The 26,185-nt window shown below is 43.3% G+C and overlaps 1 protein-coding gene across 1 annotated transcript in view; it reads left to right on the forward strand.

The window, feature by feature from the left end:
- LOC142202555 (inositol polyphosphate-5-phosphatase A-like) overlaps positions 1 to 26,185 on the forward strand; it is a 38,722-nt gene that overhangs the window by 9,537 nt on the left and 3,000 nt on the right. Inside the window, exons 2-7 of the mRNA XM_075272724.1 lie at positions 1,199 to 1,240; positions 2,482 to 2,582; positions 5,801 to 5,888; positions 19,438 to 19,501; positions 21,077 to 21,180; positions 22,658 to 22,710. Of these exons, the coding sequence (XP_075128825.1) occupies positions 1,199 to 1,240; positions 2,482 to 2,582; positions 5,801 to 5,888; positions 19,438 to 19,501; positions 21,077 to 21,180; positions 22,658 to 22,710 (452 nt within the window). The remainder of the gene's footprint in view (positions 1 to 1,198; positions 1,241 to 2,481; positions 2,583 to 5,800; positions 5,889 to 19,437; positions 19,502 to 21,076; positions 21,181 to 22,657; positions 22,711 to 26,185) is intronic.

Consider the following 26,185-nt stretch of genomic DNA (forward strand, 5'->3'; position numbering starts at 1 on the left):
TAGTACCCGCCGCAGTATTACTGTACTACATCACTAAGGAACAGAAGCCAAGACACCCATTGTCAGGAGCAAGGAGGGAACTTCCCAGAGCCCCTACATCTTCCACTGTGTGGGGAAGGAAGCTTAGTAGAAGCAGTGGTGCGGACCCAAACAGTCAAGACAGGGCTCGTTCACATCTGCGCCTAGGAGTCCGTTCTGCAGGTTTCCGTTTCCTGCACAAAACAGGGCAGGAGACGGAAACCTGCCGGCATGTTTCAATCCCATTCATTTGAATGGGTTTGAAAAGTGTCCGGCCGTGAGCGTTTTATGCTCTCCGCGGCAAAACCATTTTTTTTAAACCGGACACAGAGTCGGACATGCAGTACTCTGTGTCCGGTTTTAAAAAAATGGTTTTGCCGCGGAGAGCATAAAACGCTCACCGCCGCTCACGGCCAGACTTGGCATGACAGGTTTCTGTCTTCTGCATGCAGAAGACGGAAACCTGAGAATGGAGTGCCGAACGCTGGTGTGAACCCAGCGTCAGGGACACAAAAATGTGCTGCAAACTGGTTTATTTAAAAAAAAAAGGAAAATAAATAAACCTTCACTTCAGGCACAAAATGAGAAAAATACAATACAGCCTTAACTTACAAAACAAAATAAAAACCTACTCGTCTGAGCAACTAACTAAACAGAACTGATAACCTAACTATACGTGTGGCTTATTACTAGCCACCGGACTCAGGGTTACAAGACTGAACCGCACACCTCCTTTCGCTCCTATTCACCTTGGACCTTCACCATGTGCACCCAGGTTATGGACATACTAACAGTAGTTTAGTCCCCCTAATGCAGATAAATGTATTTTTTATTTATTTATTATGCTTACTTATATAGCACCATCATATTCCGCAGCGCTTTACAGATATTGTCAGTCACTGTCCCATATAGGGCTCACAATCTACATTCCCTATCAGTATGTCTTTGGTGTATGAGAGGAACCCGGAGTACCCGGAGGAAACCCACACAAACTGTATATATGTGTGTATGTATATATGCTTGGGGTTAGTACTATTTTTTTGTGTCGTAATTTAGGTTTTATTTGCCCTGCAAAAATGTGAAAGCTTTACTGGTCACAAAATAGGTACAAAATATCGAAAACCGCATGGCAGTAACTGGTTAAATATCTGATACTTCATATTTCCCTATTCTTTCCCAGCCTGAAGAAATTGAAAAAAGTTGGCTTCAAGAATTCTATAAGGTAAGACAACGACATGAACCATACAGCTCTATAGACATCTTCATTGGACTTTATCACCATCATCTTGACTAGAGATGAGCGAACACTAAAATGTTCGAGGTTCGAAATTCGATTCGAACAGCCGCTCACTGTTCGAGTGTTCGAATGGGTTTCGAACCCCATTATAGTCTATGGGGAACATAAACTCGTTAAGGGGGAAACCCAAATTCGTGTCTGGAGGGTCACCAAGTCCACTATGACACCCCAGGAAATGATACCAACACCCTGGAATGACACTGGGACAGCAGGGGAAGCATGTCTGGGGGCATAAAAGTCACTTTATTTCATGGAAATCCCTGTCAGTTTGCGATTTTCGCAAGCTAACTTTTCCCCATAGAAATGCATTGGCCAGTGCTGATTGGCCAGAGTACGGAACTCGACCAATCAGCGCTGGCTCTGCTGGAGGAGGCGGAGTCTAAGATCGCTCCACACCAGTCTCCATTCAGGTCCGACCTTAGACTCCGCCTCCTCCGGCAGAGCCAGCGCTGATTGGCCGAAGGCTGGCCAATGCATTCCTATGCGAATGCAGAGACTTAGCAGTGCTGAGTCAGTTTTGCTCAACTACACATCTGATGCACACTCGGCACTGCTACATCAGATGTAGCAATCTGATGTAGCAGAGCCGAGGGTGCACTAGAACCCCTGTGCAAACTCAGTTCACGCTAATAGAATGCATTGGCCAGCGCTGATTGGCCAGAGTACGGAATTCGGCCAATCAGCGCTGGCCAATGCATCCCTATGGGAAAAAGTTTATCTCACAAAAATCACAATTACACACCCGATAGAGCCCCAAAAAGTTATTTTTAATAACATTCCCCCCTAAATAAAGGTTATCCCTAGCTATCCCTGCCTGTACAGCTATCCCTGTCTCATAGTCACAAAGTTCACATTCTCATATGACCCGGATTTGAAATCCACTATTCGTCTAAAATGGAGGTCACCTGATTTCGGCAGCCAATGACTTTTTCCAATTTTTTTCAATGCCCCCAGTGTCGTAGTTCCTGTCCCACCTCCCCTGCGCTGTTATTGGTGCAAAAAAGGCGCCAGGGAAGGTGGGAGGGGAATCGAATTTTGGCGCACTTTACCACGCGGTGTTCGATTCGATTCGAACATGGCGAACACCCTGATATCCGATCGAACATGTGTTCGATAGAACACTGTTCGCTCATCTCTAATCTTGACTTGTCTTCTCATCCTCTCAGACGGTGCAGGACCACCAGCCAGGCTTCATTGCTCTCCATCTACAGGAATTTGGGGGCAAAAATTATCAGGAGAACATGGGATTGGCTGAAAACTTCATCAGGTGATAAAACGGACTATATATGTCCTAGATCCAGCTTGGCCTATGTGCTGCGCTCTGTAGCAATCTTAGAGCAGATACAGTATTAATACTTTTATGGATACATTTTACAAGGATAAATGTTTCTCTATGTAAACCTCACCTTTGTGTATGGCTACCGCCTACAGTGTCTAGCTGAGCTCTGTGATATATAGGGTTATATGATAGAGGAGAGAAGCTGAGCTCTGTGATATATAGGATTATATGATAGAGGGAGAGAAGCTGAGCTCTGTGATATATAGGGTTATATGATAGAGGGAGAGAAGCTGAGCTCTGTGATATATAGGGTTATATGATAGAGGAGAGAAGCTGAGCTGTGTGATATATAGGGTTATATGATAGAGGAGAGAAGCTGAGCTCTGTGCTATATAGGGTTATAGGATAGAGGAGAGAAAAGCTGAGCTCTGTGATGTATAGGGTTATATGATAGAGGAGAGAATCTGAGCTCTGTGATATATAGGGTTATATGATAGAAGAGAGAAGCTGAGCTCTGTGATATATAGGGTTATATGATAGGAGAGAAGCTGAGCGCTGTGATATATAGGGTTATATGATAGAGGAGAGAAGCTGAGCACTGTGATATATAGGGTTATATGATAGAGGAGAGAAGCTGAGCTCTGTGATATATAGGGTTATATGATAGAGGAGAGAAGCTGAGCTCTGTGATATATAGGGTTATATAATAGGAGAGAAGCTGAGCTGTGTGATATATAGGGTTATATAAAAGGAGAGAAGCTGAGCTCTGTAATATATAGGGTTATATGATAGAGGAGAGAAGCTGAGCTCTGTGATATATAGGGTTATATAATAGGAGAGAAGCTGAGCTGTGTGATATGTAGGGTTATATAATAGGAGAGAAGCTGAGCTCTGTAATATATAGGGTTATATGATAGAGGAGAGAAGCTGAGCTCTGTGATATACAGGGTTATATGATAGAGGAGAGAAGCTGAGCTCTGTGATGTATAGGGTTATATGATAGAGGAGAGAAGCTGAGCTCTGTGATATATAGGGTTATGTGATAGAAGAGAGAAGCTGAGCTCTGTGATATATAGGGTTATATGATAGAGGAGAGAAGCTGAGCTCTGTGATATATAGGGTTATATGATAGAGGAGAGAAGCTGAGCTCTGTTATATATAGGGTTATATGGTAGAGGAGAGAAGCTGAGCTCTGTGATATGTATAGGGTTATATAATAGGAGAGAAGCTGAGCTGTATGATACAGAGGGTTATATAATAGGAGAGAAGCTGAGCTCTGTGATATATAGGGTTATAAGATAGAGGAGAGAAGCTGAGCTCTGTGATATATAGGGTTATAGGATAGAGGAGAGAAGCTGAGCTCTGTGATATATAGGGTTATATGATAGAGGAGAGAAGCTGAGCTCTGTGATATATAGGTTATATGATAGAGGAGAGAAGCTGAGCTCGGTGATATATAGTGTTATATGATAGAGGAGAGAAGCTGAGCTCGGTGATATATAGTGTTATATGATAGAGGAGAGAAGCTGAGCTCTGTGATATATAGGGTTATACACTCACCGGCCACTTTATTAGGTACACCTGTCCAACTGCTCGTTAACACTTAATTTCTAATCAGCCAATCACATGGCGGCAACTCAGTGCATTTAGGCATGTAGACATGGTCAAGACAATCTCCTGCAGTTCAAACCGAGCATCAGTATGGGGAAGAAAGGTGATTTGAGTGCCTTTGAACGTGGCATGGTTGTTGGTGCCAGAAGGGCTGGTCTGAGTATTTCAGAAACTGCTGATCTACTGGGATTTTCACGCACAACCATCTCTAGGGTTTACAGAGAATGGTCCGAAAAAGAAAAAACATCCAGTGAGCGGCAGTTCTGTGGGCGGAAATGCGTTGTTGATGCCAGAGGTCAGAGGAGAATGGCCAGACTGGTTCGAGCTGATAGAAAGGCAACAGTGACTCAAATAGCCACCCGTTACAAGCAAGGTAGCCAGAAGAGCATCTCTGAACGCACAGTACGTCGAACTTTGAGGCAGATGGGCTACAGCAGCAGAAGACCACACCGGGTGCCACTCCTTTCAGCTAAGAACAGGAAACTGAGGCTACAATTTGCACAAGCTCATCGAAATTGGACAATTGAAGATTGGAAAAACGTTGCCTGGTCTGATGAGTCTCGATTTCTGCTGCGACATTCGGATGGTAGGGTCAGAATTTGGTGTCAACAACATGAAAGCATGGATCCATCCTGCCTTGTATCAACGGTTCAGGCTGGTGGTGGTGGTGTCATGGTGTGGGGAATATTTTCTTGGCACTCTTTGGGCCCCTTGGTACCAATTGAGCATCGTTGCAACGCCAAAGCCTACCTGAGTATTGTTGCTGACCATGTCCATCCCTTTATGACCACAATGTACCCAACATCTGATGGCGACTTTCAGCAGGATAATGCAATGCCATGTCATAAAGCTGGAATCATCTCAGACTGGTTTCTTGAACATGACAATGAGTTCACTGTACTCCAATGGCCTCCACAGTCACCAGATCTCAATCCAATAGAGCATCTTTGGGATGTGGTGGAACGGGAGATTCGCATCATGGATGTGCAGCCGACAAATTTGCGGCAACTGTGTGATGCCATCATGTCAATATGGACCAAAATCTCTGAGGAATGCTTCCAGCACCTTGTTGTATCTATGCCACGAAGAATTGAGGCAGTTCTGAAGGCAAAAGGGGGTCCAACCCGTTACTAGCATGGTGTACCTAATAAAGTGGCCGGTGAGTGTATGATAGAGGGAGAGAAGCTGAGCTCTGTGATATATAGGGTTATATGATAGAGGAGAGAAGCTGAGCTCTGTGATATATAGGGTTATATGATAGAGAGAAGCTAACCCTATATATCACAGAACTTAGCTTCTCTCTATCTATCATATAACCCTATATATCCCATGTTGTAGCAGTATTTTATAAGATGAACGTTATCCTACAGACTTGTAAGCTTGTCGAGGCTCAGAGGCTCATAGATGGGGGGATGGGTCCCACAAAAGTTTTGCAGTTGAGCCCACTGAATTCTGTACACCCATGAAGTTCTTTCCAATATGAGAGACAAGTAAGTAGAGCGAGGTTACATCCGTTATCCTGAATATGTTCCAGTTATTGTATTATCTGTGTTGTGTATGTGAACAATATACTAAATATGGCTGTGACTTTGCAGGCGGCTGATTCAGAGTGATGAGATGTCTCCGTATAACTGTGTCCAGACCTTCATAGACAAAGACTTCACCCAGGCAGAGCGCTTCACAGTGAGTACTGTCTATAAGAATGTGTCCACGACATTGTCACCCTAGACCAGTGGTCTTCAGCCTGTGGTACGCACACCGCCGCAGGTACATGTACCCCAATCTCCGGGGGCAGATGCAATTGCATGGGTTGTGCTATGGCCAAATCCTAGTGATATCCTTGTACCGTGTTAGAGCAGCTCAGCTCCCTTACAGTGGTGAGAAATGGCCGCTACACAGAGAACAGAGCTGTTTGCTTTTGGCTCTGTACACTGTATAGTTCCTATAGCTTTGACTGCCCATATCAGCTGATCCGTCGGGGGGCCAGATGTCAGAGCCCTACTGATCTGATATTGGTGGCCTAATCCTATAGTCAGCTTTAGAAGTTGTATGCCATTAGAAAAAAAATAGCTGCTTTCTATAGGTGCAGTTCCAGACCCTGCCTATCAGCCAGGGGTGGAGCTCTTTCTGGAAGCAGAAATGTTTTTCTAATATCATACAACAAGCTAGATTAAAGGGAACCTGTCCGGTCTTTATAGACCTGCGGTTTAGTGTCCCACAAAAAAATGAATCCCTTATACCTCCCTGGAGATGAGTTTCATCGGACTCATCTCTGGTTCTCCCAATGCCTGCGCAGTTCTTCAGTCAAGCTAAAGACTTACAGCCGGTGTCACTGCGCATGTGCCGGAGGTCTGGCGCATGTGCACTGAAGCCAACGTGTACTCCGCTAGCTGCAGGAGCTGGGAGAACCAGAGATGAGTCCGATGAAACTCATCTCTAGGGAAGTATAAGGGATTCTTTTTTTTTTAAGAAATCTGGGCCTGGATCACTTTATAACAGGTAATATGGTACACTAAACTCCCAACACCCTGACAAATTCCCTTTAAGAAAAGCAATGAGACCATGCAATACTGCAGAGGACCACATGGTGGCGCACAGAGATTACATTTTCACTTTTTTAGTTTTTTCCCCCATTGCTTGGTTATGTCTCACAACTTCACTACAATCTAAGCTGAATGCTCCATATTCCCATATTGACCCTAAAACTTGGTGAAACGCTACATGTAATCTATGAATGCCGCCATATTAACTGTCACCCAGCTTTCCCTAAAGCAGATATGAAGATATGTAGGATATTAGGGATGGGGATTTTTGCTTATAGGAGTGAATAATCCTTAATGACTCCCTGTAGTTCTAAAGCTCAAATCCTCCCTTTTGATATGATAAATTTCCACGTTATAAAGCGTTTGGGCCAAATTTCACAAATTTCCACTAGGGGGCAGTATTACCTGTTTCTCCATCTCCACTATTATACCTGGTCAGTGACTGATGCCGGATGCTGCTGCCTCTACTAGATCTTGTATATGAGATTTACTGACTGACACCAGGTTCACACTAGCCGTGGTCTCCGTCACTCGGGTTTGCTGCGGGACCCGAACGAAATAGAGACGGATCACTAAAACGGACACGGACACTGGCAGACCCTATTTATTCTAATGGTGTCCGCCGTTGTAAAACAGGTTACATACAGTAAAAGTGCCAGCAGAGCGGGGCATGTCCCCCTGGTATTTGTAGTACGGTACTTACTGTAAGCTACCAGCAGTACTTGTTGTCAGGTCACTCCCAATAGTGCCGGTATTGCAGGCCGCATACAGGTTATGTAGTATAGGGGGGAGATCATGAAGAGTCCAGAGTATAGGTTGACCTAGGCAGTCACGTAACTAGCAAAGACTGGGCCCCCCAGCAAACTTTTGACTTGCGGCCCCCACACAGCATATCGCTGCCTTTCACGGCCCCCACACAGTATAACACCCCATTTACACACACTATAATGTCCCGAAGTGGCATCCAGACAGTATAATGCCCCATAGTGGCCCCTGTACACAGTATTATCCCCCATAGTGGCCCCTGCACACAGTATTATCCCCCATAGTGGCCCCTGCACACAGTATTATGCCCCATAGTGACCCCCTGCACACAGTATTATGCCCCATAGTGACCCCTGTACACAGTATTATGTCCCATAGTCACCCCTGCACACAGTATTATACTCCATAGTGGCCCCTGCACACAGTATTATACTCCATAGTGGCCCCTGCACACAGTATTATACTCCATAGTGGCCCCTGCACACAGTATTATACTCCATAGTGGCCCCTGCACACAGTATTATACTCCATAGTGGCCCCTGCACACAGTATTATACTCCATAGTGGCCCCTGTACACAGTATTATCCCCCATAGTGGCCCCTGCACACAGTATTATGTCCCATAGTGGCCCCTGCACACAGTATTATGCCCCGTAGTGGCCCCTGCACACAGTATTATGCCCCGTAGTGGCCCCTGCACACAGTATTATGCCCCATAGTGGCCCCTGCACACAGTATTATGCCCCATAGTGGCCCCTGCACACAGTATTATCCCCCATAGTGGCCCCTGCACACAGTATTGTACCCCATAGTGGCCCCTGCACACAATATTATGCCCTGTAGTGGCCCCGGCACACAGTATTATTCCCTGTAGTGGCCCCTGCACACAGTATTATGCCCCATAGTGGCCCCTGCACGCACTATTACGCCCCATATTGGCCCCTGCACACAGTGTTATGTCCTATAGTGGCCCCTGCACACAGTATTATCCCCCGTAGTGGCCCCTGCACACAGTATTATGCCCCATAGTGGCCCCTGTAAACATTATTATGCCCCATAGTGGCCCCTGCATGCACTATTATGCCCCATATTGGCCCCTGCACACAGTATTATGCCCTATAGTGGCCCCTGCACACAGTATTGTTCCCCATAGCGGCCCCTGCACAGTGCAGAATCTGTCTGAAATTCACAAATGAAAAAGTCCCATAAGTCTGAATTTTCATCAGGGAGAAAATAACAGATACCCAACGGACCCCATTATAGTCTATGTGATCCCTTAGGATCCCATTGTTGGGGAATAATACAGTGTGCAGGGGCCACTATGTGACATAATACTGTGTGCAGCGGCCACTATGGGACATAATCCTGTGTGCAGGGGCCACTATGGGGCATAATACTGTGTGCAGGGGCCACTATGTGGCATAATACTGTGTGCAGGGGCCACTATGGGGGATAATACTTTGTGCAGGGGCCACTATGGGACATAATACTGTGTGCAGGGGCCACTATGGGACATAATACTGTGTGCAGGGGCCACTATGGGGCATAATATGGTGTTCAGGGGCCACTATGGGGGATAATACTGTGTGCAGGGGTCACTATGGGGTATAATACTGTGTGCAGGAACCACTATGGGGCATAATACTGTGTGCAGGGGCCACTATGGGGCATAATACTGTGTGCAGGGGTCACTATGGGCATAATACTGTGTGCAGGGGCCACTATGGGGCATAATACGGTGTTCAGGGGCCACTATGGGGGATAATACTGTGTGCAGTGGATCTCTTAAAGTGTTTGGCCCAAGCTTTTAAGTTATTCCTTATCCATAGGGTAGGAGATCTGTGGGGGGGGTTCAGCTTCCGGGACCCCCACTGATCATGAGGAGGGGGTTATCGTTCTCCTGTTTTGATGCAATGATGAGTTGAGCATGTGCACTGCTGCTCCGTTCATTTCCTATAAGAGTGCCAGGGATAGCTGAATGCTGTCCTCACGTATCTCTGGAAGAGCCATAGAGAAGAATGGAGTGGCAGTGTACAAGCTCCATCCTATGGATAGAGGATACCTTCAAGTATTTATACCAATGGCCAAGAATTTAAGATTGAGGGGGTCTGACTCCAGCCACCTCTGTCACTGAAAATGATGGACCAAGAAGAATATGCAGAGATCGATGAAAAAATGTGAAGTCATTGAAAAATTTTCATAACTGCACATAAGGGACTGTTTGAGGCATTGAGGTAGAAATGTTCCTTTAAGAAGCAAATTAACCATTAAAAAATACATGCAAAGGTGTCCATAGCCCTTTACAGGCTCCTTCCCGACCTTTCTCCATCTCCCGCAGTATCCAATCACAGCATCTAGGTTTTGGGTGTGAAAGTTGTGAGATTGTGAGCTGGAATGTGACAGTAATGAAGATATACGGCTCTACCTGAGTGATATGAATCCTCCTGGTCATGGTGTCCTTATCGGCTCCAGGTTTTCTCATTACTAACCTGTTAAGTGGCCCTAAGGCCAGATTTCCTTATCTACGGGTAATGAGAATATTGCACATAGCACAGATTACGGGGCATAGCAGTAAGGTAAGATCTGGTACAAATGTCACCTGGAAGAGCGTCATTGTGACCTATCCATGGGTGTAACTTGTAGCTTCTTGGCCCTCACCCATCATGTAGCATTTCTAATAATTATATCGTCATATGATTGACTGTAACAAAATAGGGCTATGTTCACATTTGTGTCAGAGTCTGCACAGTGCAGAATCTGTCTGAAATCACAAATGGAAAAGTCCCATAAGTCTGAATTTTCATCAGGGAGAAAATAACAGATACCCAACGGACCCCATTATAGTCTATAATATGGTGCCATGCAGACAATGCAGAGCATCCCACGGTGCAAACTGAGCCATAGTCGGCCTATCCTATGTCCATGTACAGGATAGAGCTGCCTAGTACAAAAAAATATGTCCAGATTTAGAAAATCATGGCCTATTTCCCCTTAAACAGCACCACATCTGTTTGCAGGTCATGTGTGGTATTGCAACTCAACCCCACTCGCTTAATTTGAGCCGAGCTGTAATACCATATGCAACCATTCGACAGGGGTGGCACTGTTTTTGGCAGATATTGACTTTTTTTTTCTCTACATCCCTTGCCATTGGGAAATAATATGTGGAGCCTTTTCCTCCCATTTCAGGCGCATACTTCAGCGTACAATGACATCGTAAGATGGGATTAATGAGAATTAGATAAATGAATTGACCCTTTTGATTATAAATGCAAATCAATAGTTTGTTTTACTGTACGAGGACCCATGTAATGGATCAGGAATAAACAAAAAATCATTAGAAAGTGTGCGCCAGGCATTGTAAAGAGGACGGGGCCATCACTGATATAAATGGGATCATTGTTTAAGTTATAAGAAAAATCAATGTGTTGCTTTGGAAAGACACAGAGCTCCTCATAAATTAGCAAAAGTGCGCCGTGTCGGGGGAGGAATGGCCACGTCCTTCCCTGCTCAATCGGAACGACTCTCAGCACTCCTCAGATAGACTGCAGGCTACTCGCGTGGCCACACACACACCGTACCTCTATTTTTACCTATATTCATACATTGAACTCATACTGGACGGGATACTTGGAGAATATACACATATACATACACATATACATGCACACACACATATACATGCATACACAGACACACATACACACATATACATGCACACACATACACATGCACACACATATACATAAACACTCACTTATACAATACGCCCCTAAATAAATCTATATCTCTTACCAGTCCTTACAATTAATTAACCCCTCCCCCAATAAATTCAGACCACTAGACCCCACAATTTTATCCAAGACCTCAGATGCCAGGATCAACCTCAAAAAGAATGCGTCGCCAGACCATCAAATTAGTTCTGACCCAAAAACAAGCCCCAAAATTAATCATTTTCAATTCAGACTGCAGACCAGACCACTATCTGAAAGGGGTTGTCCAGGAATTTGGAATTTATGGCCTGTCTGTGACCCCTAAATTAATTCCGACCCCAGAACAAAACCCGAAACTAATCAGATTCAACTCAATCTCCTAAATAAATTTGGACCTCCAAACTAGACCCTTGAAATAATCAGACCCCTAAATTAGTCAGACCTCCAGACTAGATCACTAAATTAATCAGACTTTAGAACAGATTACTAAATGAATGAGACTCCAGCCCAGAAGGTTAATATAATCCAGACCCCAGACTAGACCCCTAAATTACACATACAAAGATGTCTAATTTGGAGTCCAGACAAGACCCCTAAATCAATCAGACCCCCAGACTAGACCGCTAAATTGCACATGCACAGATGTCTAAAATAATTCAGAGCCCAGACAAGACCCCTAAATTAGACATCAGACCCCTAGACTAGATCCCAGACCAAACCCCTAAAAGAGTCAGACTCCCAGAGTAGACCCCTAGACTAGATCCTAAATTTATCAGACCCCAGCCCAGACCGCTAACTTAGTCATACTCCAAGACTAGACCCCTAAATTCATCAGACTCCAGACGAAATCCTTAAATTAGTGGGACCACCAGACTAGACCCTTAAATTAGTCAGACCCCCAGGCTAGACCCATAAGTTAGTCAGACCCCCAGACTAGACCCCTAAATTAGTCAGACCCCTAACTTAGGAAGACTGCAAGACTAGACCCCTAAATTAGTCAGACCCCCCAGATTAGACCCCTAAATTAATTAGACTCCAGAACAAATCCTTAAATTAGTGGGACTACCAGACTAGATCACTAAATTAATCAGAAGACAGACTCGATTCCAAAATGTATCATACTCCAGCCCAGAAGGTTAAATTAATCCAGACCCCAGACTAGACCCCTAAATTACACAGATGTCTAAAATAATTCATGACCCCCAGACCAAGGAATCTCCCCGGGTAAAAGCACAACATGGATATCAGAGAGTCCCAGCTCAGGAGACAAAACCAATCCACACACCTTCCATCTTTCCATCCTTCCATCCTTCCATCCTTCCATCCTCCCATCCTTCCATCCTTCCATCCTCCCATCTTTCCATCCTTCCATCCTCCCATCCTCCCATCCTTCCATCCTCCCATCCTTCCATCCTCCCATCCTCCCATCCTTCCATCCTCCCATCTTCCCATCCTCTCATCTTTCCATCCTTCCATCCTCCCATCTTTCCATCCTTCCATCCTCCCATCCTTCCATCCTTCCATCCTTCCATCCTCTCATCCTTCCATCCTCCCATCCTTCCATCCTCTCATCCTTCCATCCTTCCATCCTCCCATCCTCCCATCTTCCCATCCTCTCATCTTTCCATCCTTCCATCCTCCCATCTTTCCATCCTTCCATCCTCCCATCCTTCCATCCTCTCATCCTTCCATCCTTCCATCCTCCCATCCTTCCATCCTCCCATCCTCCCATCCTTCCATCCTCCCATCCTTCCATCCTCCCATCCTCCCATCCTTCCATCCTCCCATCCTCCCATCCTTCCATCCTTCCCAGGCCATCAGCAGACAGGAACTCTCCACTTATATGATTATATTTTTGACATTTTTTTTTTGAGGGGCGGGGGGGGGGGGGGTATTTCAGTTGTAAAACTAATATTTCATTTTTCAGTTGCTACACAGTTACTGTAGGCAGAATAGGCTTCTGATAGTGCTGGATGGGGCAGCCAGAATTTTCTTAATTTTTTTTTATGTTTTTGTATATGTCTCTATGTATAGATTTGACTAGCAGTAAGAAATGTATTGTCAAAGAATTTTGAAAGCAAAAAACTTTCCGCTTGTTTCTTGTTGAAATTCTGCAGTAAAAACAACAGCTGTAACATTACAAAGGTGAAGTAAAAAAAATCTCATAAAACAGTCCCAAAACTGCTAAATATGAATAGGCTTTTCTGTCACTGACAAGGCAAAATACTTGCCGGCTACTTCACCAAACAAGGATTCATCTCTGTCTTAAAGTCCTTCTAGTTTAAGAAGCCCGGTGCCCAGACACACAATCCCTCTTTATGATTTCATACTTTAGTTCTCTGGGGAAAACCACTGGTGACAAAACACAGTCATTATATTCATCCTGCGGTGCTGAACAGCGCTCAGAGTCATATACCAGCCTCACGTAGCCTGCAGAGAACTGCAACCTCCTAGAAACTCCTTGAAGTTAGCAATTTAAAGAAGACCTTTCACCACCTCCAACAAGTCCAGTTCTTTAGATTTAATAGGCTCCACTCCAATGATTCTGGCACAGTTGGAATTTTTTCTCTAACCTCCACCATTCCTGAGCAATCAATGCTGATAGTTTTGGTGCCTGATATGCTAGTTAGGCTCTGTACTGTCAGGAGGGCGGGGTCAGGGAGGAGCAGACAAGGCTGCTCTGACATTGGCTGCCTCTGATTGGTGCTCTGAATCACACCCCCTGCCTGACACCGCCCTTCTGACATTACAGAATTTAAATAACACATCAGGCACCAAAACTACCTGCGCTTGTTGCTCAGGAATGGTGGGGGCTAGAGAGAGAATTCCAACTGCGCTGGAATCAGTGAAGTGGAGACTATTAAAAAATGCTAAGAACCAGAATGGGTGGTGGTGGTAAAAGGTCCTCTTTAAGGGGGCTGCTCACATGTCAGATAGTGAAGAGGGTTTTGAAGCAGTCTTATGCCCCAGTTCCCTTACCAGTTTTTAGCCTAGAAATGGGGGGTGGTTCCAGTCAAGAGGGGGCGTGGCCACAAAATTTTGATTACTGGGCTTCAGACATAAGTTTGCATGGCGTGCCAAAATGACAAGTCCATGCTAATGCCATGGGTATCCTGAAAAAGAAGCATCCGCCACTGAGTCCTAATGAAGACAATGGGGGACAGATTCCAACCAAGGTAGGCGAAGGCTAAGATCATGCAGCAGAATTTGTAGAAAGTCTGCTTTAGAGATTCTGAAACTGATTTTTTCCGCTTGTTCAAATCTGCATTGACTCCATGCCAGCCAGGCAACATTTTTCCGGTTCTCAGGCCTCCCATTAAAATGAATCTGATTCAAAATTGTACCCAAATTCCTCTGTGTGAACAATCCTAACCCAAGCCCAATACATATTAGGACTGTCAGCTAAACTTCACTACCTGTTGTGCACGGGGGTATCCCAACTCTCTGACAGCAGACTGCGGGGAACAGAAGAGTAGAACATGTTGGATTCAATATGCCCAATCTCATTGTTCTCAGCGGAGATAAGCCACTTTCTGGGCAGCTGCTAGTTTTGGCTAGTATGGGGCTAGATGCTTAATTTCTACTGTATACACATCTAGCGAAACGCGTCACAGTGCAAAGTTCTCTATGTGAACCCTGGTTGTGTCCGGACATTTTATAGAAACCAAACATTTATATTTTCATCTAATTCACATTGTCCTTGCAAATGTCTAGACGCCTCTTGTAAGCTGGTTGTAAACCCAAGCCTGCCATGTCCCTGTGTTGTGCCGGTCCTGTCACCTCTATCTATACCACTAATGCCAGCCTTGTATGTTTTTTTCCTGCCTTGTTTTATAGATATATCCATCCTACCTCCTATCTTATTGATTCCATGCCTGCCCATACACCTTCTGCCTGCTCTGTGCTTCCTTTCTAGACACCTCCTGCCTGCTCTGAACTTGTTTTCTGCACAGGTCCTGCCTGCGCTGTTCTCCATTTTCTGCAGCTTGCCCTGCCTCCCCTGTCCTTGCTTTCTACATAGCTACTACCTCCCCTGTCCTTGCTTTCTGCACATCTCCTGCCTTTCCATTCTGCACAGATCCCATCTGTTTCATCATACTTCTTATCTACACAATCCCTTCTCCACATCCGCTTCTCTCATTCTATCTGGGTACTTCTTGCACATCCACCTTGACCCTTTATTCTGCAGGGATTCCGCCTGTTCTGTCTTCTGTACCGGTTCCTCGCTGTTTGAAGGCATCTCTCCTTGCAGATGGGGCTTAGACCACTAAGGTCACTTGTTCCTACTTTATGGCTTACGCTGGTTTTATGATCATTAGGCCTAGTGTTTGTTTTTTTGGCACACACCAGTCAGTACTACAGTGTGTGTATTTGTGTCTTATCAGCGGTTATATTTTATTGCTCTACTACCGTATGTATAAATGTTTTGCATATAACTCGGTTTGGTCACATTTCACACGTAGGTTTCCCACTCAACATTCTTAGACTTTTTTTCCCCCATCGTATTATTTCAAAGGCTGCATGCATAAAATAATACTGCCAAATGGCTTAAATAGGATCTCTGTACAGTACCGAAATGTAGTGTTTGCACATAATACTTTTTTCCACTATATACTGTATGTTCAGTGTCCATATAATGTCACCATACAGTGTGTCAATAATTGCGCATACAGTTTTATTGAATAATACCTCTATACAGATGCTATATAAAACTACCATAGAGTGCCATAAATAATACTCCCATACAGTGTCAACATAATATCACTAGTTGTTATCAGACTCCATATTAGAATAATACCGTGCATCATAGTGTGTCACCTAGCCAGTTTGGCTTTGAGTTCCCTTTACCCCTATAGAGTGATCTGGACTTGCAGGGGACCACGAGGTCACTACCTCTAGTCCTGGTGTAGGTTACAGCTGACCTGGGGGGTTATAGGCTCTATTGCATAACATTAAGGTATCAGACAGATGGGTAGACATGTATAGGGTAAGGTCAGGGCTGGTGGAGTAGGTTCACAGTCAACAGATAATTTTAATACAATGTATTTATCAAAAACCCATAAGAAATGAGGACCCTCGATATTGTCCCGTTTGTCACCCCTATGAACAAATATTCCCAACTCTGAGGCCCACAAGATAAGTCCTCGGGGACCAAATTTGTGACAGCGACTACATTAACCCATCCATATGTATGGACTTGTAGCCAACGCTTATAACGTCTAGTCACATGTAGGAGACCGCCATGGCAGATAATGACCCGTCATATAAACTTAGTGACCCCCTTAAGTTAGTGAAGTTGTGGTATGTGAGAGCGAGAGGCAGGGGTCACATTTATCTCCCCTCCTGTCTTCCATAGTTAATAAATTTAGCTCTAGATTAAAAGTATTGATCGTGTCAGCGGCGTGATAAATACCGTGAGGGAGGGAAATAAAAAGAGGTGTGAGGAGTATGAGGTGTGTGAGTAAACACTGTGCGAGATATGGACAGGAGCGGATAGATAGTATATATGGAAGAGGGCAGTTACAAAACGTGTCGGGTATACAGAACTATAGGCGTCAGAGGTATACACATGTAAAAAGTTGCATACAGAACATAAGGTCTATGACAATGTTGGATTTGGTTCCTTATAGAGGATATTGAACGTCTATATAGAGCATATGCTCGACCGCTTGTTAGCATTGTATATAGGGGACGTCCCCTATATAATGTAATAGGGTATTTGTGAATCATCCCATAAAGAAATAGACCATAGACATAAGTGATGGGCTCTAAAGTTACCTCCATATTGGATTGTCTTCTGCTGGTTTTGGAGCCCTGTTGTAGCCGAGGGTCCTCTGGTAATATGGCAGACCGGTCAGGGCGCCATAATGCTGACACTTAACTAAACTCATACTGTACAAGTGTATCAGAAAGTTGTAGAACTTTCCATGTAGGGTTCAGACTTATATAACTGGGATATCTCTATACGGCGGAGGGAATAGTCCCTTAATGTGGCATAGGGATAGGGAACGGTACTCACTAGCAGGATATGCTCTTAGGTGCACTACGTCTACCTATATACAGGGCATAAATAAATCATATATATATAGTAGTGAGTCTTATTTGTCACAAGATGGAAGTCAGACGGTGAGAAGTAATATTGTATCCTGAACTATGTAAAGGACTGTTATATGATATAGGTCATAAAGCTTATATAGCAGTCAGTCAGCCTCCTCGTATTACTCTGTCTGCAAATGTACATGTATATACAGTATAGCTGGACTGGATAGAATATATATATAAATATATATATATATATATATATATATATATATATATATATATATATATATATATATATGCGCCCAAGTCAGACGGAATGAGTCTGGGTCAGATATACAAAAAAAAAATAAAAAAATACAAAACTGTATATAGGAGACTGTTCTGATTTCTCCTAGAACTGTCTCTTCTATGTGAGACATGTCTCATCTCTTTACAGCCAGCTGCTAGACTGCTATCATCTCCACATTCACCTGTCTCTTCTAGATTTGACTGGTCTCTTCTCTACAGTCATCTGTCTCTTCTATATTAGACTTCTTGTCTCCTCTATAATAGACTGCTCTCATTGTCTCCTCAGTCCACTGTCTGTTCTATACCATACTGGTCTCCCTCACTAAGCTGTCTCTCCTGTAGAGTCACCTGTCTCTTCTATATTAGACTGGTGTCCTCTCCCTAGTCAACTGCTCCATATATATTAGACTGCTCCCCATCTCTCCACAGTCCACTGTCTCTTCTATAATAAACTGCTCTTCTTCTCTCCATATTAACCCGTCTCTTATATATTAGACTGCTCTCCCTCTCTCCTCACTCAGCTGTCTCTCCGGTATCATCTTCTCTCATAATCTCCACTGTCCACTATCTCTTTTATATTAGACTGTTCTCCCTCTCTCTCCACTTAGCTGTCTCTTATATATTAGACTGCTCTCCTTCTCTCCATATTAACCTGTCTCTTTTGTATTATACTGCTCTCTCTCTCTCCCCAGTCAGCTGCCTCTTGTATATTAGACTGCTTTCGCTCTCAGCTGTCTCTCCTGTACCAGCCGGCTCTCCTAGTCTCCACAGTCCACTGTCTCTCCATCACCAGTCCGCTCCCTTTCTCTCCCCAGGCAGCGCTGTCTCTTTCTTCTCACTCCTGGATATTAACGCTCTTTTGATAGGCTATTATTTGGTACTCTATATTTTTGCGACTCTCTCGTGCGAGACTCTGATTTATGAACATGTCTGTGAATCCCAGCACCCCCTCCTATAGCACCATTCTGTTAACCCCTCACTTGCCAGCAAGGTGCTACACCTGTCCGTATACTCCGTCTCTTACCACGGGCCTGCAGGCCGAGGCGGCACAACATTTGGCATTTATGGTACTCTGCTATATATTATATATCTGGTGGCGTCATATACAAGCCTATAGTCCATGACCAGGCTCTTATCACAATATATGACTTTACATAGGACTGCAGGTAAGCCGACTGCATTATATTAACTCCTAATGTACATGTAATGCAGGCGCCGATGAAAGAGCACACTCAGCTCTGCTATATCTGTAGATTCTCTCCAGACATCTGATGATCTCCCATGACATACTAGTAGTATACGGACCATTAGCGTTATACCAGGCTTATCTCTAGAGGTGCCATAGTATACTATTACGGTTATGGTGGACAGGGCTGCGCTACATCCACATAGGACAATGGCGGCCGGGCATAGGATAGGATAATGTATGGTCCTATAGAAGGTAAGAATAGAGAAGATTGGATGGGCTGGCATCACTTCTACTTCCCTTCCTTAAATTCGCATTCTGTGTGCTTCTTATGGTCCATCTCCCCCACCTCCTCCTCTGCCAGCTCCCCCTCCCCTGGCTGTCTCTGTGGTATCCCTCTCTGACATAGCTCCAGACAGCTGTTAAACGACTTAATCTCTTAAAAATAGTTTTAATTTTCTGCCTCCTATTGATCGCCGGCTCCCAATTAATCAGCCGAGTGGAGCCGCGAGGGTAGGAGGGTCCAGGGTGCCCCCTAGGGCCGACTGGGGGTTGGTGAATTCACCTATGCACTTGTCCATGCCAAAGACTGCTAGGAGACCCATGGGTTCCAACTTGATTAACCCCTACCATACTGACATCCCAAAAATATTACCATATTAACCATTTCTCTTCCCTGTATGTTTGTTTGGCAGGCTCTGGCTTCTGTCTACTTCATACACGAGTCTCTGCGTAGTGTGCAGATCTATGATTTTCAAGGTAAGAAAGATGGATTTATATATAGAGGACGTAAAGTGTTTTCTATACAGAGATCCTTATATTAATAGTTATGTTAGATACATGCCGGCTAGGTACGTGCCAGTCTCTTTATAATAACACCAGTGCTGATATTAGGTATGTGCCAGTCTCTTTATAGTAATACTGGTGTGGGTATTAGATACGTGCTAGTCTTTTTATAATAATACTGATATGTTATAATAAAGATACTGGCAAGTTTCTAATATCAGCACTAGTATTATTATAAAGCGACTGGCACATATGTAACCTCAGCACTAGTATTATTATGAAGCGACTGGCACATATGTAACCTCAGAACTAGTATTATTATAAAGCGACTGGCACATACGTAACCTCATCACTAGTATTATTATAAAGTGACTGGCACATATCTAACCTCAGCACTAGTATTATTATAAAGCGACTGGCACATATGTAACCTCATCACTAGTATTATTATGAAGCGACTGGCACATATGTAACCTCAGAACTAGTATTATTATAAAGCGACTGGCACATACGTAACCTCATCACTAGTATTATTATAAAGTGACTGGCACATATCTAACCTCAGCACTAGTATTATTATAAAGCGACTGGCACATATGTAACCTCATCACTAGTATTATTATGAAGCGACTGGTACATATCTAACCTCAGCACTAGTATTATTATAAAGCGACTGGCACATATCTAATCTCAGCATTAGTATTATTATAAAGAGACTGGCACATATCTAACCTCAACACTAGTATTATTATGAAGCGACTGGCACATATCTAACCTCAGCACTAGTATTATTATAAAGCGACTGGCACATATCTAACCTCAACACTGTATTAATATAAAGTGACTGGCACATATCTAACCTCAGCACTAGTAGTATTATAAAGAGACTGGCACATATCTAACCTCAGCATTAGTATTATTATAAAGTGACTGGCACATATCTAACCTCATCACTAGTATTATTATGAAGTGACTGGCACATATCTAACCTCATCACTAGTATTATTATAAAGAGACTGGCACGTATCTAGAATCAGCAGCAGTATCACTCTAAAGAGACTGTCAGGTATCTAACCTTAGCACCGGTAGTATTATAAAGAGACTGGCAGGTATCCAACCTCAGTACTGATGTTATTATAAAGACTATGTTGACTGCTCCATATACATGGTGTGTCTTTCAGCAAAATCCAACTTGTCTACTGGCCTCACACCAGACTCTCAAAAACCACGTACCTCAGGCCAGTACAAACCCAGAACCTCCCCCTAGACCAGACTGCCCCCCCTCCCCAGACCTCCCCTGCTTAGATATCCCAATCTAGACGTGCCTGTATACAGACCCTAGACCAGGATGTCCTGTTATAGACCCTAGTTTGGGGATGAAGGCCACCATCTACTCCTGACCTGTCGTGGTATGGTAGGTGGACTGATATACTCACTGTTATGGTCTTGCCCATACCTGACACTTCAATATCTGATTTTTTTGTTATTTAAACGTATTTATGGATTTTGAGTCACCAATGTCTTTTCCACTGTCATCTTATCCCTCAGAAAAAAACTTTATGTCCGTTTCGGGCCATACAATGTGGATGGGATCACTCGAGGATTGTCCCACAGTACACAAGGAGAGATTCCCCCAAGACTTCTGGCAGGAGGTACATACATCAGTATTACTGGTACATCTCTTAGGGTATGTTCACACGGAGGAATCCTTTCCAAAAACAGGCCCAATTCTACCTCCCAATTGTGTGCGTCCTGTTTGATCTTGCCCCAGTTTTCACCACAGAAGCCACGATATTTGGCCGGCCTCAAATCTATTGTCTTACATTGTATGAGGCTACTCACACCTGCAAACCTTACCAGAAACCCAAGATTCAGCCTGAGCTTTCTGCTGTGGGTCCCATATGACCAGTTTTTGGAGGAGACCCCTCTCCAAATTCTCCCCAGAGAACATATCCTTAGCAAAGGGGCAGTATTATCCATGGTGTCCAACCACAACTGAAGTGCCATGGCCCATGGGCATCGACATCTGTTGTTCTAATTCTGTCACCTCCAATGGAGCTAGTAATTGAGTTGTCCAATATTAACAAAAAACATGGCTGCCCTCTTCCAAAAAATAACACCTGGGGTGTGGTATTATAGTTCTGCCCTGTTCACTTTGACAGAGCTGAGCTGCAGTACTAGACACAACCTATAGACAGGAGTAGCGCTAGTTTCGGGAAAAGAGCAGCCATGTTTTCTAATCCTGGACAAGTCCTTAAATTTGCTGAGCTCCCAGGTTCACAGTTCCAGGCCGATGTTAATGGTTAAACTGTTTGTTATGGGGTGGCGTGGTAGGATTTCCCCAGGATGCCGAGTCAGCCCATAGTAGGGTACGCCAGGGGCGTGACTACCGTAGAAGCAGCGGAGGCGGCTGCCACAGGGCCTGGGCCATTAGGGGGCCCGGTGACAGCCACTACCGCTGCGGCTTTATGTAGATGACATAGACTTTACCTTCTAAGTATTGCATAGAAGGTAATTGATTTAACTGTAGGTTTTTGGGTTCCTCTTTCACATTTTTGGAGAAAAGTCCCATGTAGGTTGGTCTTTTTTGGGAACAAAACTATAGTGGAGGTATCCGGACAACCATATGGCATTCCATATTGGATGTGGTCATGTGAAGGAGTCCTAAATGTGAGACCCTAAACCAGTTGACTGTAAAAAAGTATTCTTATTTAGTCTCTCCATATGTCCTCTCCATACACATTGGACACATGTAAAGTATCCCTTTTCCTAACATGAATATGCTTCATCTCTTACATCCCTTACATATTACAAATAATGTTTAACATGGCCATATGGTCAGGTTTATACCTTTTTGATAGAAGAACCCTCACACAGATAAGCCGATGACATGTTGTACCAATGCTGGGACCACCAGTGATCAGCTGTAATGAGCATGACATTCTGAATTTAATATCCAGTCTCCCTGCAGCACCTCCACAGGAGAAAAGAAGTAGTACACATTGTTTATTGAAATCAATAAGCCAAGTCCTCCAAAGCCATCTATTGCGAACTTTCTCTAATAGGGTATAGAAGATGGGTCTCCTTAACCAGGCTACCCCTATAATAACCTCCTATTTTTATCCACAGTTTGCATGGACTCGCAAGGGATTCATGAAGACAAGATGGCTAGTAAATGGCCGGTTAGTACAATTCAGTCTCCTAATATCAACCTTGTGCTAATGGCTGTGCCACACGCTTGTGTAACACGTGCAGGTAATAGCAGCCAAGTCTTCCCTGGTCGAAGGCTCCACGCAGTGTGATTGTTCTCTAGTTTGACAATCACTATGATAAATTTGTTTGCGTTTGACTCATATCTCCAATAATGAGCAACCCTTGATCCCAATACTTCCCGAGCTTGATCTACTGCAGACTTGTGGCTTGCTGCAGTCTACAAGTCTGTGCGTCCTTCTTTCTCGCTTCGATATAGCCTTATAAGCTCTATCTATCTATCTATCTATCTATCTATCTATCTATCTATCACATATCTATCTATCTATCTATCTATCTATCACATATCTATCTATCTATCTATCTATCTATCTATCTATCTATCACATATCTATCTATCTATCTATCTATCTATCTATCTATCTATCTATCACATATCTATCTATCTATCTATCTATCTATCACATATCTATCTATCTATCTATCTATCTATCTATCTATCTATCTATCTATCTCCTATCTATCTATCTATCTATCTATCTATCTATCTATCTATATCTATCTATCTATATATCACATATCTATCATCTATCTATCTATCTATCTATCTATCTATCTATCTCCTATCTATCTATCTATCTATCTATCTATCTATCTCCTATCTATCTATCTATCTATCTATCTATCTATCTATCTATATATCACATATCTATCTATCTATCTATCTATCACATATCTATCTATCTATCTATCTATCTATCTATCTATCTATCTATCTATCACATATCTATCTATTTATCTATCTATCTATCACATATCTATCTATCTATCTATCACATATCTATCTATCTATCTATCTATCTATCTCCTATCTATCTATCTATCTATCTATCTATCTATCTATCACATATCTATCATCTATCTATCTATCTATCTATCTATCTATCTCCTATCTATCTATCTATCTATCTATCTATCTATCTATCTATATATCACATATCTATCTATCTATCACATATCTATCTATCTATCTATCTATCTATCTATCACATATCTATCTATCTATCTATCTATCTATCTATCTATCTATCACATATCTATCTATCTATCTATCTATCTATCTCCTATCTATCTATCTATCTATCTATCTATCTATCTATCACATATCTATCTATCTATCTATCTATCTATCTCCTATCTATCTATCTATCTATCTATCTATCTATGTATCTATCTATCACATATCTATCTATCTATCTATCTATCTATCTATCTATGTCATATCTATCTATCTATCTATCTATCTCATATCTATCTATCTATCTATCTATCTATCTATCTATCTATCTATCATCTATCTATCTATCTATCTATCTATCATCTATCTATCTCCTATCTATCTATCTATCTATCTATCTCATATCTATCTATCTATCACATATCTATCTATCTATCTATCTATCTATCTATCTATCACATATCTATCTATCTATCTATCTATCTATCTATCTATCATCTATCTATCTATCTATCACATATCTATCTATCTATCTATCACATATCTATCTATCTATCTATCTATCTATCTATCTATCTATCTCCTATCTATCTATCTATCTATCTATCTATCTATCTATCTATCTATCCAGGGCCGGCTCCAGGTTTTTATGGGCCCTTGGGCGACACCTCCTTGTAAAGGAGGTGGGGGAGTCATAGCCATACCTCCCAATCTTTTAAAGAGTAGAAAGAGGGGCAAAATGTGCGGCGCGCTCTGCGCGCCGCTGCAAATTTAGCTCCACCCACTTTTATGTTGATTCCACCCATTCTCATTCATTTATTATGTGCTCCCACAAAGTATAATCCTCCTACAGTCACCTGTAAATTATATGCCCCCCCTCCATCTCTCCTCCAGTTTCATATACACCCTTCCTCTGCCCCCAGTTTCATGTCCCCCCCTCCATCTCTGTCCCCAGTTTCATCACGTTCTCCCGCTTCATCTGCCCACAGTTTCATGTCCCCTGTCTCTGCCCCAGTGTCATGCCGTTCCCCCCCTCCCCTTCATTTGCCCCTTCAGTTTCATTGGGCCCCCTCAATCTCTGTCCCCAGTTCCATGCCGTTCTCTCCCCACCCCCTCCATCTGCCCCAGTGTCATGCTGTTCTCCCCCCCTCCATCTGCCCCAGTGTCATGCCGTTCCCCCCCTCCCCTTCATTTGCCCCCCAGTTTCATGGGCCCCCTTCATTATGTTTCACCTTAATATGTAATACAAACTAACACTTACAATCACCTTCTATCACTCACCTTCCATTGTTCCCCCGATGCTCCTCTCTCCAGTCACATACGCGATGCAGGAGCTGTGAGATCAGCTCCTGCTTAGCTCCGGCCCGGCTTGCGTGTGTAAGCGTGATGTGATGACGTCATCACGCCTACACACGCAAGCCGGGCCGGAGCTTTAAAGCAGGAGCTGATCTCACAGCTCCTGCATCGCGTATGTATTCCAGCTCATCGGCGGACGGACGCCGATGAACTGAAATTGTGACAGGCAAGTGCCGGGGGGCCCCCAGAGGCTCTGTGGGCCCCGGCACTTGCCCGACTATGCCGTGCGCTGACGCCGGCCCTGTATCTATCTATCTATCTATCTATCTATCTATCTCATCTGTCTATCACATATCTATCTATCTATCTATCTATCTATCTATCTATCACATATCTATCTATCTATCTATCTATCTATCTATCTCCTATCTATCTATCTATCTATCTATCTCTCTCATATCTATCTATCTATCTATCTATCTATCTATCTATCTATCTATCACCTATCTATCTATCTATCTATCTATCACATATCTATCTATCTATCTATCTATCTATCTATCTCCTATCTATCTATCTATCTATCTATCTATCTATCTATCTATCTATCTATCAATCACATATCTATCTATCTATCAATCACATATCTATCTATCTATCTATCTATCTCCTATCTATCTCATATCTTTACTTTACTTTACTTTACTTTACTTTTGGTAGAGTTGGAAGGGACCTCAAGGGCCATCGGGTCCAACCCCCTGCGAGTGCAGGTTTTCCTAAATCATCCCAGCATATGTTTATCCAGATTCCGCTTGAAGATTTCCATTGATGGAGCGCCCACCACCTCCCGTGGCAGCCTATTCCACTCTCTCACTACCCTCACTGTCAGAAAGTTTTTCCTAATGTCTAATCTGTATCTCTTTCCCTTTAGTTTCATCCCATTGCTAAAGGGAAAGAGATACAGATTTGACATTAGGAAAAACTTTCTGACAGTGAGGGTAGTGAGAGAGTCTATCTATCTATCTATCTATCTATCTATCTATCTATCTCCTATCTATCTATCTATCTATCTATCTATCTATCTATCTATCTATCTCCTATCTATCTATCTATCTATCTATCTATCATCTATC

This window comes from Leptodactylus fuscus, chromosome 5, assembly GCF_031893055.1.
Source record: "Leptodactylus fuscus isolate aLepFus1 chromosome 5, aLepFus1.hap2, whole genome shotgun sequence".
Lineage (NCBI taxonomy): Eukaryota > Metazoa > Chordata > Amphibia > Anura > Leptodactylidae > Leptodactylus > Leptodactylus fuscus.